Genomic DNA, 19970 nt, shown 5'->3' with positions numbered 1-19970 from the left:
CCAGAAGTCTCCTCATTTCTCTTCGATTTCTTCTAAACTTTTTTCCAGAACTCTCTTTAGACTGTTGATACATTTTTAAGATCTCCATTATTTTTCACTAACAGTATTTTCCTAACTCAATCCTATGTTACCAGCCCCTTAAAAGCTATTTCCTAGGAAAATATATTTTTAATAATTTGCCCCACTTTTGACTGGCTCTTCAAGTCTGTGATTTCCCTTGAACACGCATCTCACTTACTTGTCCTGTTTCTTTACCTGCTTATTTCCACTCTGGAGATGCCTGTGCTCTCTCTCAAGCACGTGCTTCTTTCATTCTCTCCCCTCACATCTTTCTAAATATGTTTTGATAGAAACTACCTTGCTTTATAAAAAAAAAATCCACTTTTATCACCTCCTAATTTTTTCACACTATTCAACCCCTCCAGAAAGGTCTCAAGAATAAAATTCTAAGTCCTTTATGCTATGGTGCAAGAAACATGGCAGAGTGCACTATGCCTGGGAAATGAAGTCAAATACAACTATGTTTTTAAAAACTGTAGCGAGAGCACAGTGGGTATGGCATTTGCCTTGCATGAGGCCGACCCAGGGCGATTTCTCCATCCCTCTCGGAGAGCCCAGCAAGCTACCGAGAATATCCTGCCCACACGGCAGAGCCTAGCAAGCTACCCGTGGCATATTCGATATGCCAAAAAGAGTAACAAGTCTCACAATGGAGACGTTACTGGTGCCCACTTGAGCAAATTGATGAACAACGGACAACAGTGCTACGGTGCTACTTTTGAAATCTACTCCTTTTTTTTTTTTTGCTTTTTGGGTCACATCCGGTGATGCACAGGGGTTACTCCTGGCTCTTCACTCAGGAATTACTCCTGGAGGTGCTGGAGGGACCATATGGGATGCTGGGAATCGAACCTGGGTCAGCTGCGTGCAAAGCAAATGCCCTACCTGCTGTGCTAACGCTCCAGCCCCAAAATCTACTCCTTACTAGCAGTTCAAGTACATGTCACTTTTACCTCTGTTGGGGTGGAGAGCCATATCCAATGGTGCCTAGGGCTCATTCCAGGCTCTGAGTCAAGAGATAACTCAAGGACAGGCCTAAGGGACATTATGTGGTGCTCAGACCAAACTGGAGTCAACCTTGTGCAAGGTAAGCACCTCAACTATTGTACTATTTCTCTGACCCCATTCTTACTTTTGGAGGTCCAGTTTTCCAGACAGAAAAAGATACCAGTAGAAAAAAATGATTTTTTATTTTTAAAAAAATGTATGTAACTAGGTACTTGGCACACTACAGTGACCCAGTTTTTCCTCCCACCTTCCAGAAGCTGGGACAGCATTCCAGCCTTGACACTGTCCTAAACACTATATGCTGCTGTTCTTTATGCTGACATAGAACCTGGATCACACCTATAAACCACCTAACTTATTCTGCCTGAATCAGTATGTTTGATGTAATTGCTATTTTGAATAACTATTCTTTATCCTCTCTTAGAACACCTCCAGGACAAAGATTGTTTATTTATCTTCCTACCTCTCTTAATAAATAGTACCATGTACTACATACAATAAAAACTCTATGTCTACTGAGTTGAGTTGCATAACTTATATGACTCATTCAAATTTTAAAATAAATATTTTATTTTGGTGTAAGAATATCCAAAGATAGGAGCAGAACATAGCCATACTATAAATATAGTTTATCTCCCTAGGGACCAAACATGGGCCTTGAGTCCTGAGTGTTCCCTAAATTTTGATTAGTTCGTGTGTCACCAACTGAACATCTACTACAGTGAAAATATACGGTTACAGCTGAAAAAACTTTGGGCTCGATGATAGCAATGCCTAGTCAAGTGCATCACTATTACTCCAGGTGGCTGGTGTGAGGGAGGAATGCCCAGTACTAAAGACCAATTCTAGAGCTATTGGACAGTCACACGAAGCTGCTCTAGGACAAAGCTTTTTAAACTTTTTCCAGCCGCAAGCCTTTTTCACCTGAGAGATGTTGACATAAACCCAGCACATAGGTATATAAAATAAGTATGCAAATCATTTATCGATAATAAATTTGAAAAAAGGCTACTTTTAAACTAATTTTTAAAGACACATAAGCCCAGGCAGAGATAGTACAGGGGTTGAGGTGCTTGCCCTACATGTGGCAGACCCAAGTTCAATCCCTGGCGTATAATGGTGCCCCAAGCACCATCACGAGTGACCCCTAGGCGCAAAGCAAGGGATCCACCAGGTGTGGCCCCCAAATCAAAAACCAAGTTACACAACCCCTTTGTGAAGGTGTAACGCTCTGGTGGCTGCGGACTGCCTGGGGGCCAAGCAGTGCTCAGCGGGCTGGGCCTCAGGCTGGAGTCGGAGATGAGTGACAGCGACCACCGCCGCAAGGTCACCGCCACTTCCCTCCTAGCATGGCACCAGCCTTAAGACCACACCTCTGGAAAGCCGGGGGTCGCCACGGCCCCCTCGGACATCAGCCGTCCAAGAGGCCGCCGGGGCTCCGTAGCAGAGGGACACAGGCATGCGCTGCGTGGAGTACCGCAGGGCCGGAAAGCACGAGAGAGGCCCCCCCGACCTCGCACACCCCGCGCTCACCAACCCGCTGCAGCCACTCACTGTCCCTGAGACAGCCCGATCCGGCGACCAAGGGGCCACGGCCGAAAGGCGCCCGCCCACCCGCGCCCTGCCCGAGCTGCTGCGCCTGCCCCGCGGCCCGAGGCGACTGTCGCCAGCCACTCCCCACCCCCACCTCGGGTGGCAGGTTCAGGCCCCGGGGGTCCGAGCCTGCGCCCCTGCAGCTGCCATCGTCGCGGCCACCGCCAGGGGGAGAGAGTCTTGGGCGGGAAACTTGGTGATGCTCCCCTCGGCGTGAAGGTGCTTTCACGCTTGAGGGGGTTTGTGTCGTTTCCTCCCCCCCCCCCATCCCCCTCAACTCCCCCCTCAAGCCCGGTTTTCGAAACGTGGAGAGGAAGATGGAGACCGAGTCCCGGGCGGTGAGTACCCGTGAGTCGTGTGAAAGAGCATCACGGTGACCCCTCCCCCCGGGGGACTGGTGCCTTCCAGGCTGCGGTTTCGTTGGGAAGAAAGGTGGACGGGGCGCGCCCGCGGCCGCCTCGAGAGCCGGGCCGCCCTTGCAAGCTCCGTGGGGAAGCTGCGGTCCCCCACTGCCCGGGACTCGACTGGAGACCGGTGGGCAGAGAAGCCAGCAGCGACTTCGGGAGGTTTCGGGGGTGCGGCGGGCCGGGCTGGGGTGGCGGAAACAGCTTTCCCGCCGAAACTGGGCCGGAGCGCGTCTTTGACGCTCGTTTCAGCTCGACGGCGGCGGCGCGGGTGGCCTACAGCCGAGGGTAACCCTGGCGGCTGCCGCCTCCTCTTCCCAGATAGCCGGAGGCGAGAAAGAGGAGGCCCCGGAGGGCGCCCCCGGGGCTATCGGACCACAGCGGGTGCTCCGGGAGCAGGTGGACACGCCTCCCCGCCCCCCCACCGCGGGTCGGGGCCAGGCCGTGCCGGAGGCAGAGCCGAGCCGGCGGGGGAGGAGCCACGGCAACGTGCCGCCGCGCCCCGCCCCGCAGCCGGCCGGCGGCCAATCAGCGCGCCCCACGCGAGGCCCGGCCGAGGGGGCTGCACACGAGGCCGACGTCCCGGTCGGTGCCGTTGAGGGTTCCCGCCACTGCTGCTGGCGGGTTTGCGGGACAAAATTTCTCGCTGGCTAGCCTTCTTTTCCCTCCCGCACTTTGGTGGGGAGGGGGTGGATCCCCGTGTCAGTGCCCAAGTTCACGATGACCCGAGAGAACCCGAGGAGGTTGTGGCCGCGGCCATCTCCCCCAGCGCCTCGACTTGTTGGCCTCGGAGGGGACGGAGCGCCGAAGCCGTGACTGCGACGGTTAGCCCGCCCTCTTCCCGTGGTGCTGGGTGGCAAAGTAGAGGACCCGTCTCCAGGCTAGTTCCGAGGGGGAGGTGGCAGGAGCAGGGCCCCTGCCTCCGGGGGCAACGTTGGCAGTGTGGAACCGCGCGGGGACTTTTTTGACTAAGCTAAGCACCCTTTCTTCCAACCTGGGCGCACCTGCCTCGGGGCCTTTCTTAGGTTTGTAAAATCCCCGCCTTCAAGTTTTGAGGCTTGCTTTGGGGTTTAGCCGGGTGCACCACGAACCTCCAAAGAGCCTTCTGCCTTTGCCCTTGGCAGTGATGGACATATTCTGGTTGTATTTTTTGCTCAGGTTGCCGGGAAGCGGGAGGCGGGAAGCAGGGAAACCCGACGGTGATCAGGGCTTCGTTTCTGGTTGTGCGCCCAGGGGGTCGCTCATGATGGGGCTCACCTCTGGCCGCTGTACTGTCCGGCCTCACGAACACATTTGTGGGTCTTAGAGAGGGTGTCTTGTTTTCTGATTTTGATTTTTTTATTTTAGGGGGGCCACACCCAATGCTGCTTAGGATTGAACTCTTGATTCTGTGCTCAGGAATAACTCCTGGTGGGGCTTGGGGATTGAACCCGGATCGGCCACATGGAAGGCAAACATCCTACCCGCCCTACTATTGCTCTGCCCCATCCGTCACCATGTTTTCTTTCGTTTGTTTGTTTGGGAGAACACACCCCTCTTGTGGTGCTTAGGGTTTATTCCTTGCCCTTCACTCAGGAATCACTCCTGACGGGCTCGGGGAACCGTATGGGATGCCGGAGATGGAACCAGGGTCGGCCACATGCAAGGCAAGTGCCTTAACCTGGTACAATCTCTCCGGCCCCTTGATTGTAGTGGTTGGTTTTGTGGCCACCTCCAGAGATCACTCCTGGAGGTGCTCGGGGGGTCGTGTGGGGTGTCGGGGGATCGGACCCTAGTGGGCTTCTTGCAAGGCAAATGCCTTAACCCAGTGCTATCGCTCTGGCCCCTGAAAAGTATCCTTAAACCCCCCAGGATAAGGGCTGACGTAGGGTGAGCTGGTAAAATTGATTCCTTATGTATTCCTTCAACCAATAAGTGATTGATTCTCATGCTGTGTCTCATCACTTCGTCTTTAGATGAGGCAGTCAACAGGCCAAGCCCTTTCCTCATGCACCTGATGGTGAAAGAGACAAACATCATAGCATATTGAAAAGTGGCGATTAGGGGAGTGGGGGGAGGGGTGGGGGAGACTCTTTAAGCCGGTAATAGAGTGGCACCTTAGAAACCTCAGAGTGTAGGGAAGTGGATATGAAAGTTAATTTTTTCCTCAATATTGTTTCATTTCTCAAGATTGAAAATGTGACACTCTTTCCTCTCACACCTCTGATAAGTGACAGTTTTTTGTTTCATTTTATTCTGTTTATTATTTCTAGCACAACAAATCCAGAGGTGATAAATAAAACAAGGCATCCCAGAATCTTTCATTCTGAGGCCACCGTTTCTACAAGTGACTTAAATTACTAATCACATCCAGATCCCCAGAGAATATGAATATACATCATAATTTTTAAATGTGATCGTTTTTTGTTCTTTGGTTTTTGGGTTTTTTTTTTTTGTAGTTCAGTATATGTCTTTATGAACTGCGTTATTAGGAAATAGTCCCTCTCCCTCCCAGTCAGAAACTAGATGGAGACTGGAATGCTCACCACCCTTGGCCTGGCCTTTTCTTCTCTGAAATTCTTAAGGAAATTAGGGATTTTGGTGTTATTAATAGCTGATAAAGAGAATAGATGTGAAAAAAAAACCTCTGTTACCGGTTTGAAATTCATTTTTATTGCTCAGAGAATTGAAATTAGAAACTCAAACTCTCAGCGTTATTAAGGGAGGGGTGATGGTTGTTTTGGCACCACACCCAGTTGTGCTCAGGGTGGACTGGGATGAGCATGTGGAGTGCCAGAGTAGGTCCTGTTCAGCCTCATGCCTTACTTCCTGGACTCTCCAGTCCAGTAAACTTCTTGGATTATTCCTTTAGTGTGTTAGACTGTCTCAGAAACTTATTTAGTGCTCCCAGAAAGAAATAATTAGCAAAGTTTTATTCAATTTCTCTTCAAAATTCTATACTCAAGTATAGTGGGGATTTGTTTTTAAGATGTACATTAGTTCACTGTTTTGTCATAGTACAAAAGCCTATTTGTTAATATTTGTTGAACATCTGAATTTAGTTTACTGGGACTGGAAAAAGACCACAGAGGTTAAGGCACTTTCCTTTCGAATGGCCAACCTACCTTAGTGTCCAGTACAACTAACTGGTCCCCAGAGATTACTGGCAGCAGCCACCAAGCACTGCCTAGTGTGGCAAAAAACCTAAATATAGAAGATTCTCCTAAATATAGAAGAGCATATCAATAAATACTGAACTTTATTGTTAGTTATACGTATATAATTTTATGAAATTTAATCTATATTTTATGAAATCCAATCTGACCATTTAAAATTTTTTAACTTGAGAACCACTTAAATTTTTTTGATTTGAGAACTGAGAAATTACTTACTTGAACGTCAAAGTTTATTAACTTGTCTGTGCCCTATAGCCAATACCTGTACAGGAACACATTCAGAGATTAATTAAATTGGTTTTATTGAATAATCCTTACGAGGAGGAACACTACCCTGAATCCTCTCCATAAAAGGGTGTAACAGTGCTCATTAAAGGATTTAGATTTGTTGTAAGCAAATTTTAGAGATGGTTTGAGGAATAAGAACTTTCCTCTGAAGTTCATATTGATGGGAAATAGGAATAATTCTACAATTGTGTATCTTAGTTCTTATCTAGAAAGCAAGAAGAACCAACTTAGGCTGAAGATTGGTAAAGAAAAGAAGAAACTTACATACTCTTTTATATAAGATGGAGGGATATTTAGTGATTCTTGCAGTTTAGACAGTGCTTTTATTTTTGGCCCAGAGCCTTTCTTTTTTCTTTTCTTTTTTTTTTTTTTTGCAGACATGTTTATTAAGTGGTCTTAGTTTTATCTTCACCACAATCAGAGTTTTCTTATATGATGTTGGTGTTCTGTTTACAAGATAACGGCACAGATGTGAGTTCCAGCCAACGCTTAACACCAGACCAGCTTCAGCTGTCTCCTTTGCTCTTCCTCAGAGTTATTTTTGAGTTTAATATTGTTCATTATGTATAATGTTTGAATAACAAGTTTAACAATAATTAATAAGAATATTTGAATAATGTATTCAAGGCACTCTGTATTGGAGTAAATTCTAAGTTTTTTATATTTTTGTTGCCCCCAGAAACTATTAACTAATTAAAATCTTCATAATATTAAAATAAAAGTAAAGTCTAAAACCCTACAGTTTAAAGTCATACATTTGAAGTCTAAATGGCTTGTGTTTTTTGAAAGGTAATTTCAGACTTAAAATGCTGAAAGTTTAAAAGAACTTTATTTTACAGCAGACATCAAATCAGACGCAAACAGATTCATTATCTCCATCCCCTAATCCTGTGTCACCTGTGCCTCTGAATAACTCAACAAGTGCCCCAAGATATGGAACAGTGATCCCTAATCGCATCTTTGTAGGAGGAATTGACTTTAAGGTACCTATTTTTCAAATTCTATATTAGTGTGTCTTTTTGCATAACAAGTTATTTTATTTAGCAGAATGTTTTTGTCCAATTATAAAAATAATGTATTTACTACTAGTATAGTGATTAGTAGGCTTCAAATTGTCTTAATATAAAGAATGTTTACAATAGCAATATATGTAAAATAAAGCATATATAACTGTCCAATTTCACATCCAAGAAAAATAAGGTTTAGATTTTATAGGGCTAGAGCAATAACACAGCGGGTAGGGCGTTTGTCTTGCACGAGGCCGACCCAGGTTTGATTCCTCCGTCCCTCCTGGAGAGCCCAGCAAGATACTCATGGCATATTCAATATGCCAAAAACAGTTAACAGCAAGTCTCACAATGGAGACGTTACCGGTGCCCACTCCAGCAAATCGATGAACAACGGGATGACAGTGATAACAGTGATTTTATAGACTCCCAGTTACTTAGCAATAGGGAAAAACTATAGCTCCATATTCTTCATTTAGCTATATTTAACTATACCAGACCAGTTATAATTTCTGGTCTAGAATTCCAGTGGGCCATATAAGAGATTTTAATTTTGTCAAAAGAAGATTCAGAGGCTGGAAAAATAGCTCAATGGGTTGATTGCATGCTTTATAAGTCAGAGTCCTGGGATCAATCCTGGTTCCTCATGGTCCCCAGAGCACCACCATCTGTGGCTCATAAACAATAATGAAAGAAAAAAATGAAGGCCAGATTTATTTTTTAAATTCCGCAAACTTAATCCTAAGAAATTCAGTTTCTTCATCCCAACTTTTCTTTTTTCTTGAGTTCTCCATCTTTTGCAAATGCTTTTAATCAGCTAATTCATAATTTTATTACTAAAAATGACTTGTGCCCTTGATAGAATATGTCATTTTATAGTATCACTGTATCACTGTCATCCTGTTGCTCATCGATTTGCTCAAGTGGGCACCAGTAACATCTCCATTGTGAGACTTGTTACTGTTTTTGGCATATCGAATACGCCATGGGTAGGTTGCCAGGCTCTGCCGTGCAGGCGAGATACTCTCAGTAGCTTAGATATTAAATAATCAGCCATTTCACTCATTTGTAAGATATTTTGTAAGATCTTCATAAACAACAATAGGAAAGTATGCATGGACAAGTGAATATATAGAATTTCCAAGCTCTCATGTTATGTATTTAATATTAAGGAGTCAGTCATCTTTCTTAATTTAAAAAACCTTAATATTTGACATTTATCACTAATAATTTCCCTATCACAATTTGGATAAAATTCTTTTTTCTTAAGATAAATATTTGTCAAAATGATGAGAATTAATTATATTATTAGATTACTAAAGCAGGAAGAATTACTTCTTACTGCTTTTTCAAAAAGATGTTGTTTTGAGGAAATATTGCTAATCATATTTTAGTATTGCAATTTTAGTATTATTCATAATAGATTATAATATCTTAGCATAATTTTCAATAAATTGTAAGTTTATGTAAACATTTGTAAAGCTAGGTTATTCTAGGTTAATGAAGTCTTACCAGCTTCAATGTAAACTCGGGGCCAATGCAGTCATAGTTTTAAAGTAACTTCAAGTCACTTTCATACCTTTTCTGAAACCACTGAAATGCCATCAAGTAAATAGTTTTTTTGAAGCGGCTAGCAGACTTTAAATTTTTTAACCTCTTATTTTCAGAAGCCAAAAGCCTATCCCATTTAACATTTAACCTTTGTTTTTATACCAGGGATTGAACTCTGCCACTGAGTCACATCCCTGGTCCAATATTTAATCATCTTAATTTTCTGTCCCCTTAAATTTTCAGTGAATATTCTAAAAAAATTGAGCTAGTAATTTTTTAACAAAAGTTTTGTTTCAAATTTTCTAATATAGAAATCCTTTTCATCACTCGTTCCATAACTTGAGTTATAGCTCTGCTCTTAGGCATGTCTTTTCCTCTCTATATAAAAAGAAACATTTTTCTAATAGTATTTAAAGTTATTTTTAGGACAAACAGCTACAATAGACAATAAAATTGCTGTGAACTTAACAATACTCTAGAAAAGGTGATATAAACTGAGACAGTTTCAACTAAAATTAGATATATCAAATCATCTTTGTAGCTATCTTGAATTTTGTAGTAATTATAGCTCAGATTTTTATTTTAATATCATACCTGTATAGCTAATATGTATATTGAGTTACAGATAAAGTGTCAAGTCTTGTGACCTTTCCATTTGTATCACAGATTAAACTCATTACTTTTGTAGTTATATTTTTTGGCAAGACAAGTTGCCATATTGTCTTATTGGACAATATGCTGATTAATATAGAGTGACTATTATAGGCGAACAAAACCTATTTCTACTGCCATGTCACAAGAACTAATAGCAAATGCCCTTTTCAATTATAACTAATTAAAAAAATTACTTATGAAGTATAAAACAGTTCTAGTGGGCTTTTTTTGTAGTTTTGTTAATTCAGATTTATTTTTAATTTTATGTAAAATAGTTTAACAACAATTGATGAAGTAAAGAATGTTGATTTTAATTATTTTGTGGTTTCAAGCCTTTTTTGATGAAAGTATTTTTATATCTATATTATTAATATATAACCTTTTATGTCTTTTAAAGCAAATTTAAGTTGTTTCATCTTTCATTGAAAGTTTTTCATGGTGTTTTTTTTTATGCCTTTAGACAAATGAAAATGACTTAAGAAAATTTTTTTCCCAGTATGGCTCTGTAAAAGAAGTGAAGATTGTAAATGACAGAGCTGGAGTGTCCAAAGGGTTGGTATCATTATAGATAACAGAGTTAACAATTGTACTATTGCATTTTTATTGGGTTGTTAGGTCTTGTATGCTAACTTGTACTGCTTTTTTATTTATGGGAAAGTTCATATCAGTAATGCTCAGAGCCTACTCAGCTTGGAACCCAGAGGACCATGTGGTGCCAGGGAGTGAACTTGGGTCTCCTACATGCATAGCATGTGCTCCAGCCCTTTGAACTGTATCTCCCAGACCATCCTTTTATTTTATTTTTGTTGTTTTATTTGGTTTAATCCAAGTCAAATGCAGTTTACAAAGGAAAAGGACAAGTATCTTTGAATAGATTATACAGACACAGAATCATACCACAGGCACGCAGGAAGGTAAGGCAGAGAGAGAGAGAGAGAGAGAGAGAGAGAGAGAGAGAGAGAGAGAGAGAGAGAACACCTTTCCCCTGGGAATAATAGTTCTAATCCCAGAGTGGTTCCTGCCCTTCATTTTAAAGGGGTAATTTCATGCCTTTCTTTTTTTATTCTACCTTTTCGTGTCCTGCTTATCTCTATTTTGGAGAAAAGCCAATAATATATTACTCTCAGTTTGTTGGGAAATTACTCTTGTATAGGCTAAGGGATTATGTAATATATTAACTAGCAAGCACTTAATGTGTATGATTAATAAAACAATTAAAAATAATTCTCATTAGAGTTCTCTTAACAATCTAGAAATTAGGTCTTCAAGACTAAAAATCTACATTCTTTAATGTCAGTTTATTTTTGAGATAGAGCATTACAAAATTGTTCATGATTGCATTTCAGTCATATAGTGTTCCAACACACATCCCTCCATCAGTGTAATTTTCCAGCATCAGTGTCCCAGTTTCCCTCCTACCTCTTCAAGCCACCCTCCCACTCCAGTCTGGCTGGAAGGCACCTCTCTTCTCTTTATCTCATTTTAGACATTATGGTTTGTGATAGAGAATCATACACTTTTTAAGTTGTATATCTGCTTTAGACCATAAATTTTTTTACAAAAAAAACCTGACATTAAAGAATATAGATTCTTAACAATATGGACAGTCAGTCCTTCAAAAACTAGAAATTGAGCTTCCATATGACCCCGCAATACCACTACTGGGAATATATCCCGAGGATGCAAAAAAGCACAGTAGAAATGACATCTGTACCTATATGTTCATTGCAGCAATGTTCACAATAGCCAAAATCTGGAAACAACCCGAGTGCCCTAAAACAGATGACTGGTTAAAGAAACTTTGGTACATCTACACAATGGAATACTATGCAGCTGTTAGGAGAGATGAAGTCATGACATTTGTTTATAAATGGATAGACATGGAGAGTATCGTGCTAAGTGAGATGAGTCAGAAAGAGAGGGACAGACATAATGGGACTGCAATCATTTGTGGAGTATAAAATAACATCACATGAGGCTGACACCCAAGGACAGTAGATACAAGGGCCAGGGGGATTGCCCCATAGCTGGAACACTGTTTTATGAGCGGAGGGGAGAAGGCAGATAGAATTGAGAAGGGATCACTAAGAAACTGATGACTGGAGGAACTAGTTGGGATGGGAGATGCATGGCGAAAATAGATAATGGACTAAATATGATGACCTCTCAGTGTCTGTGTTACAAGCTACAATGCCCAAAAGTAGAGAGAGTATGGGGAATATTGTCTGCCATAGAGGCAGGGTGAGGGTGGGAAAAGGGAGGTTATACCCGGGATATTGGTGGTGGGGAATGTGCACTGGTGGAGGGATGGGTGTCTTATCATTGTGATATTGTAACCCAAATATGAAAGCTTGTAACTATCTCACAGTGATTCAATAAATTTTTTTTAAAAAGTAGATTGTTTTGTCTTGGAAACCTAATTTCAAGACTGTTAAGAGAACTCTAATGAGAATAATTTTTAATTGCTGTATTAAAGAAAATAAAGAGGGAGAACAAATAAATAGGGTTTATCAAGGAATGACTTGGAGAGTATCATGCTAAGTGAAATGAGTTAGAAAGAGAGGGACAGACATAGAACGACTGCACTCACTTGTGGAATATAAAATAACATAATAGAAGACTAATACCCAAGGACATTAGAGACAAGGGCCAGGAAAATTGCTCCACAGTTGGAAGCCTGCCTCATGAGCTGGGAGAGAAGGCAGCTGGGATAGAGAAGGGACCACTAAGTCTATGATGATTGGAGGGATCACTCAGGATGGGAGATATGTGCTGAAAGTAGATAAAGGACCAGACATGATGGCCTCTCAGTATCTATATTGTAAACCATAAGGCCCAAAAGTAGAGAGAGAGTAAAAAGGAAATTGTCTGCCATAGAGGCAGGGGGTAGGGTGGGGTAAGGGTGGCAGGAGGGACACTGGGGACATTGGTGGTGGGAAATGCACACTGATGGAGGCATGTGTGTTTGATCATTGTATGACTGAAACTCAATCATGAAAGCTTTGTAACTATCTCAAGGTGATTCAGTTTTTTTTTTAATTTCTAATAACTTTAGAGGTGTTTTAATGGAGTTCCATATACAAAACCCAATTTTAAGAGGAGAAAATATATAATTTACTGACTTTTAAGAAGGTTTTTTTGTTTTTTGGTTGGTTGATTTTTGTTTTGTTTTTAGGCCATACCCATGCTCAGGGCTTACTCCTAGCTCTGCACTCAAGGATCACTCATGGAAGGCTCTGGGGACCATATAGGGTTCTGGGAATATCATTTGAATAAGCTGAGTACAAACCAAGTGTCCCATCTTGCTGACCCAGATTTGATCCCCAGCACCACAGATATCCATAGAACACCATGAGAAGAAAGCCCTGAACACTGCTGGTGTGACCCAAGCCTCTCCTTTAAAAAAGAAATGCTTAACTGTAGGAGCTGGAAAGATAATACAAAGCACTTGCCTTACATACAGCCAAACCTGGTTCTGTTGCTGACCCAAACATGTCCTAACCACTGCAGGAACAATCCGTGAACACAGACCCAGGAGTATCCCCTGAGCACCATGGGTGTGATCCAAAACCTCCACCTCCTAAAAAGAAAAGCTTAACTGTGGAATTAAAATAGATGAGATCATGGAGATTGACAGATTGTGATTTCTTTCTTATGAGGCATATTGATAGTAGTGAGACCACTAATGTGCACAGGAAATTCTGTTAGTGAGGAATTGTATATTACAGATGGGTACTTTTAAGATTTGAGATGAGATCCTTCATCGAAATTATTAAAGAGATGACATACATATTTAGACCCACAAACTATTAGTCTGCAAGTTATATTGTCCCTCTTTTTAATTTGACAAACAGAATTTGCAATATTTTTGGTAGGAACCATTTTTTAATAATTGAAAAGCCTCATATGAAAGGGGCTGGAGAGACGGTACAGTGGGTAGGGCACTTGCCTTGCATGCCACCAACCAGGGTTTGATCCCCAGCACTCCATATGGTTCCCTGAGGACCACCAGGATTGATCCCTAAACTCAGAGCTACTAGTAAGCCCTGAGCACTGTTCAGGGTGGCCTAAAAAAAACCAAAGGAAAAAGAAAACCACACATGAAATTGTAAAGTGTATTTTATTCCTTTCCCGCTGGGTGGTGTATGTGTTCCGCCAAAAAGTTCTAGTGTGAAAATTATTTTTAACTTTTATTTAATGTTTGGGTAAGTAAATGAAGAGAAAAATCTTGTGAGTAAAACTAACACGAACAGCAGTAATTAAGAACAGAAGGAAAAATATTTCAGGTGCACTTAGTAGTACTCAAAGTTTCCTCCTGTGACATATATTGAGATTTCACTTTGGAGGATATATGTTTTTGTTTCTTCTATTTTTGTCTACCTCTTTTGGCTCTTTGGACATGTCATATGTCATGTATCTATATCTTAAACAGCATGTAAATTATACTTTGAAGCTATTAATTGCGTATAAAAGCAAATACAGTATACAGAGTATACCTATTTTTTATTTTTTGAAAAATATATTAGCAAGGTAATTTCCTTATCCATTTATGTGTTTATACATACATACATACACACACAGACACACAGACACACACATATATATATGTATATGTATATATATACATATACATATATATATATACACACACACACACACACACATACCTCTCAGAGAGCCCGGCAAGCTACCAAGAGTATCCCGCCCACATAGGCAAGCTACCCGCTACCCGTGGCGTGTTCGATATGCCAAAAACAGTAAGGATAGGTCTCATTCCCTTGATCCTTAAAGAGTCTCCAGTTGTTGGGAAAGACGAGTAAGGAGAGGCTGCTAAAATCCTATTGTTAGGAGGAATAGAGACATTACTGGTGCCCACTCGAGTAGTCGACGAACAATGAGATGACAGTGATACTGTGATTTATGTGTGCTAATAATGTTTGAATGTTCCATTTGCAAAACTTCATTGTGTTGAAATTTTTTAATATTTAAAAAAAATTGTATTTTATTCCTATTTATCAAATAAATATTATTTTAAAAGGAGATTATAATGGAGCACAGAGATAGTATGTGGTGCCCAACCCTGTTTTGATCTCCATTATCACAGACCTCCCCGTCATTACCATGTATAGGTCTGGTGGCCACCCAGCACCATCAGGTGTGTCCCTCATGGCCCCTACAACACAGGAGCCAAGAAACATTGTGTCCTCGGGTCCTAGCACTGAATCATCCACCAGGCCAAGTATCACAGGGAGTGACCCTCAGGGCTTAAATACCCATAAGCATAGTACTGAAATGGTATTACTAAGATAAGAAGATCATCATGTACCTTATGGAGAAAGAAAATATGATAGACGAGCTCATTTTCAACTGACTTAGCGCTGGTGGTGATGAACTACTACTACTCCATGAGCACCCCTCCCCAAAACTAGTGGTGATTATAGCTCAGAACAGATATCCATTGCATTCTAACTTTTAAACTCTAATATGAATCCCATGCTTTCCTTTTTATGTATAAGTCAGGTCTCAAACTCTTGATCTGGTTTGGTTTGGATTTTTCCCATTTTAGTCCCCTGATTCCTGTTATAGATTAAACTGTTAAATTGTGTTTAAATAGTGTTAAACTGTGACTGATTCTCCTCTAAGTTTTTCATGTTTGGAATACCATCGAAGAATTCTAACTCCGATGGTGACCCATTCTTAAGAAACAAATGTTTTAAAACCTCAATATGACTCTAACATAGTATTCTAATACTATAATTCATGCATTTATTTAGGTATGGTTTTGTCACTTTTGAAACTCAAGAAGATGCGCAAAAAATTTTACAAGAGGTAAGATCTTTCATTGTTTTTATTTAACTTCCAATTTTTAGAACTTCCTTCTTTGAAACTAATCTTTTAAGGTATTTTAATAAACTAATAGTTGCTTTAAAACTTTAATAAAACATTTCTATGGAGGTCCAATACAATTATCAATTACTAAAAAGGTTTGGTTTTTAACTTATGTACATTTTAACGCTGACATTGAATTCTGAAAAATTCAAATTAAAAAAATGTTTACAGAGAAATTTTATCTGCAGAAAACCAAATTTTAAATTGTTGCACAATGAAGGTTATAATTTATAATTTAATTTTTCATTTTATTTGCTGCTTAAATTAAGAACATACCTACATATCATTAACAAAGTTTATTATTAGCTCCTTAAGCTAAAAAAATAGAAAGAACACTAAAAAAGTAGAAAGATTCTTAGGGTGAATGGAGGTTACCTGAAATTTTCTTCTTATGAAAAAATTTATGTAAATTAATATAATTACTGGAGAAGGAATATAGACTAAAATTCTGAATAACAAATTGTTCCAACTGGTGAAGGAGTGGGTGTTTGATCATTGCGTGCTTGTAACTATCTCACAGTGATTCAATAAAATTTTTTTAAAAATTGTGCCAAGTATAACTAATTTTTAAGGAGAAATTAGAACTCGAGTTAGACAGACATTATCAACTCTCATTCATAGTTGTTAAACCCACAAAGTTGCCATGAACACCACAAATAATGACCAGCTGCTCCTAGAAGATATTCAGGCTAGGTTCCCTCAAGTTTTTTGCCACAATATTTTAATATTTTTATCAGTCAATACAGAACTTTGTTTTATGTGAGTTTTTGTTTTAAAATAGTATATTTAATATACAGTAGTTCAGCGCCACCAGTGCTAACTCATAGTTGAAAATGAGCTCGTCTAACATTCTTTCTCCATAAGATACATGATGATCTTCTTATCTTAGTAATACCCATTTCAGTACTATGCTTGTGGGTATTTAAAATAGCAAAATCAGGGGCTGAAATGAGAATACAGAGGGTAGGGCGTTTGCCTTGCACTCGGCCAACCCGGGTTTTATTCCCAGCATCCCATTTGGACCCCCAGCACCGCCAGGAGTAATTCCTGAATGCAAGCAAAGCCAGGAGTAATAACTGTGCGTTGCCGGGTGTGACCCGAAAAATCAAAAAAAAAAAAAAGCAAAATCACCAACAAAAAGCACAAAAGATGTGGAAAACATGGTATTAAATATAAAAGTACTAGTATAAAATATGGGATCCATGAATAAAGATTTGGCTATTCTGAATGAAGAATTAAGACCAAAGTTTGGATCCAAGAATCAAATGCAGACCTACCTAAATCAAAAAAATGTTTCCTCTTTCTATTCTGCTTGCTGCTTTCAAAAAATGTTATATTCTGAGGATTTTTTTTAAATTTTCATGCACTTTTCCTTACTAGGTTTATAAATTATAGTGCCAAAATAATCAAATAATTTCAATTGCTCTTTTTTAGGCTGAAAAACTTAATTATAAGGATAAGAAACTGAACATTGGTCCAGCAATAAGAAAACAACAAGTAGGGATCCCTCGTATGTATTAACTAAAGTATTTTTCATTATTTTTGCAAGATTTCTTTATGAAATATTAGAATCTTGGAATACATCATTAAAATACTATTTTAATTGTTTTAGGAAAGCTGTTAACCAACAAATATATCTACACAAATTGCCATAATTCAGTTATTTGGCTTGTACATAAGATTTACATAAACAATTATGCTAAACATATCCTATATGCTTACATATTTTTTAAATATTTTATGTAAAATAGTTTAAATCATAAAAGTATAAGTAATTGATTTTAGAAATTAAAGAATGTTCAGACAGGAAATTAATCTGTAAGTAGAGTCCCAAAGCCAAGTGAAAATAAAGCACCAATATAAACATTTTCCAGTGTTCAAAAAGTATATTTTTAAAGGTTAAACATTTTAATTACTAATATTTGCTTTAGGTTCCAGTATAATGCCAGCAGCTGGAACTATGTATCTAACAACTTCTACTGGATATCCCTACACATATCATAATGGTGTTGCTTATTTTCATACTCCAGAAGTAACTTCTGTACCACCACCTTGGCCTGTAAGTAATTTTACTTTAGAAGAATTTTCATCTATTTCTGTCAATTTTTATTTATGAAACACTTATATGCTGACAAGTATAAATAATATAATAGCCACTTAACTACCACTCAAGTTTATAGATGATAACATTTTGACATATTTAGTTGTTTTAGGAGGAGGAAATAAAGGATGATAAATCCAGGGGCTGGAGCAATAGCACAACGGGTAGGGCATTTGCCTTGCACACCCGGGTTCGATTCCCAGCATCCCATATGGTCCCCTGAGCACCGCCAGGGGTTATTCCTGAGTGCAGAGCCAGAAGTAACCCCTGTGCATCGCCAGGTGTGACCCAAAAAGAAAAAAAAATGATAAATCCAGGAAGTCTCTGTTTCTATTCACTTAATCTTTTTTCCTACTTAAATAAAGCAAAATAGCTTTCTCTGTCTTACATATTTTTACTTCAAGTGTATGCAGTCTTAATATAGTATTGCTTTGGATGGGTTTAAACACTATATCTGACTTGTTTTAACCATGTTTATACTTTTTTTAGATCACTGCGTGGTATTCTTAGTATATCTTAGTTACCTATTTTGATATTTTATAATATTTAGTATACTTTCCCATTGAGACACATTTGACCCTTACTTTTTATTAAATCATCATGAGATATAGTTGTTCATGATTGAGTCTCAGTCATATAATGTTCCAACACTCCAGTGCACGTTTCCCACCACCAGTGTCCCCAGTTTCCCCTCCAACCCGCCTCCCCCTATGCTGCCCATAGCCTGCCTCTATAGCGGACATTTTTCTTCTCTCTCTCTTTTTTCCCTTTTAGGGAACTGGAGTGATAGCACAGCGGGTAGGGTGTTTGCCTTGCACGTGGTAGCCTGGGTTCGATTCCCAGCATCCCATATGGTCCCCTGACCACCGCCAGGAGTAATTTCTGAGTGCAAAGCCAGGAGTAACCCCTGTGCATCGCCGGTGTGACCCAAAAAGGGAAAAAAAAACACTTATTTTCCTTTTAGGCACTATGGTTTGCTATTGAAAGGGTATTATGCATATCACTATACCCTCTTTCAGCACTTAGTTTTTTTTGTCCAGAGTGATCATTTCCAACTATAATTGTCATGTAGGTCCCTTCTTTGTCCTTACTGCACTCCTTCTCCCCCTTTGTGGCAAGCTTCTTAACCATGAAACAGTCCTCCTGCCCTTGTTTCTTTGTTTTTTTGTTTTTTTAACATGAAAAAAAGAAACTTCATTTGTAAAACTTAACACAAACAAAATTTCTAGCATATTGTTATAACATATTATTCGTTGACTTGTTCTTTTTTTTCATTCACCAGGTAGGTTTTTGAGTAAACTCACTTCGATTTATTGATTAATACCTTCACTTTAATTGATCACTGTTACACTATCCAGTATATAACACAAACTTCTTTAAAAGATAATTATCTTATGGTTGGAGTGGATAGTACAGTGGTTAGAGCCTTACACATGGCCAACCTGGGTTCAGTTCTGGCACCCCATATGGTCCTCTAAGTCCTACCAGGAGTGATCCCTGAGCACAGAGCTAAGAGTAAACTCTTGCTGTATATCATCGGATGATAACAATGTTACAATTGTTACAGTACTACCAAAAGAAATTATATTTACTTTTAATCCTTAAAATAAAAAGAAATGGAACAAAGTTTATGATTGTAGAAGAATAAGAGTTTCCTTAGTAAAAGCCTTGCATCCTTTTAATTTAAAGTGATAGAATGAGTCCTTAAATTTGAAGTTCTGTGCTGGAGGGCTCCACACACCTGACTCTGCACACTTAGAAAATCATGCTCCCAGGGGCTGGAGCGATAGCACAGTGGGTAGGGCGTTTGCCTTGCACGCGGCCAACCCGGGTTCGAATCCCAGCATCCCATATGGTCCCCTGAGCACCGCGAGGAGTAATTCTTGAGTGTAGAACCAGGAGTAACCCCTGTGCATCGCCGGGTGTGACCCAAAAAGCGAAAAAAAAAAAAAAAGAAGAAAAAAGAAAATCAGGCTCCCTTCAATGAGCAGCAGCAGGACTGAAGTTCTCTTTGTCTCCCATATTCCTTCATGATTTCTTGTACATTCTCTGCTTGTTTAATAATAGAGGAAAGTGAACAATAAAATAAAATATTTTTTAAGAATTGCAAAACTTTAAATGTGGGCCAGAGCAGTAGTACAGTGTACAGGCCGCTTGCCTTGCATATGACCTATCCTGGGATGTTTCTATGTTTTTGAGTATTATTCACATCTATGTTGTTGTTTTATATTCCCCAAGTAAGTGCAATCATTCTATGTTT

At 39.9% G+C, this 19970-nt stretch overlaps 1 protein-coding gene across 1 annotated transcript in view; it reads left to right on the top strand.

Annotated features, from left to right (window-relative positions):
• Positions 1–2978: 2978 nt before the first annotated feature.
• Positions 2979–19970, top strand: part of BOLL (boule homolog, RNA binding protein) — a 33801-nt gene continuing 16809 nt past the window's right edge. The window contains exons 1-6 of the mRNA XM_004601251.3: positions 2979–2999; positions 7348–7491; positions 10181–10272; positions 15495–15549; positions 17044–17119; positions 17541–17668. Of these exons, the coding sequence (XP_004601308.3) occupies positions 2979–2999; positions 7348–7491; positions 10181–10272; positions 15495–15549; positions 17044–17119; positions 17541–17668 (516 nt within the window). The remainder of the gene's footprint in view (positions 3000–7347; positions 7492–10180; positions 10273–15494; positions 15550–17043; positions 17120–17540; positions 17669–19970) is intronic.

Source organism: Sorex araneus, chromosome X (genome assembly GCF_027595985.1).
Source record: "Sorex araneus isolate mSorAra2 chromosome X, mSorAra2.pri, whole genome shotgun sequence".
Classification (NCBI taxonomy): domain Eukaryota; kingdom Metazoa; phylum Chordata; class Mammalia; order Eulipotyphla; family Soricidae; genus Sorex; species Sorex araneus.
Note: the sequence above shows the minus strand (reverse complement) of the source record. Positions and strands in the feature narration are given on the sequence as shown.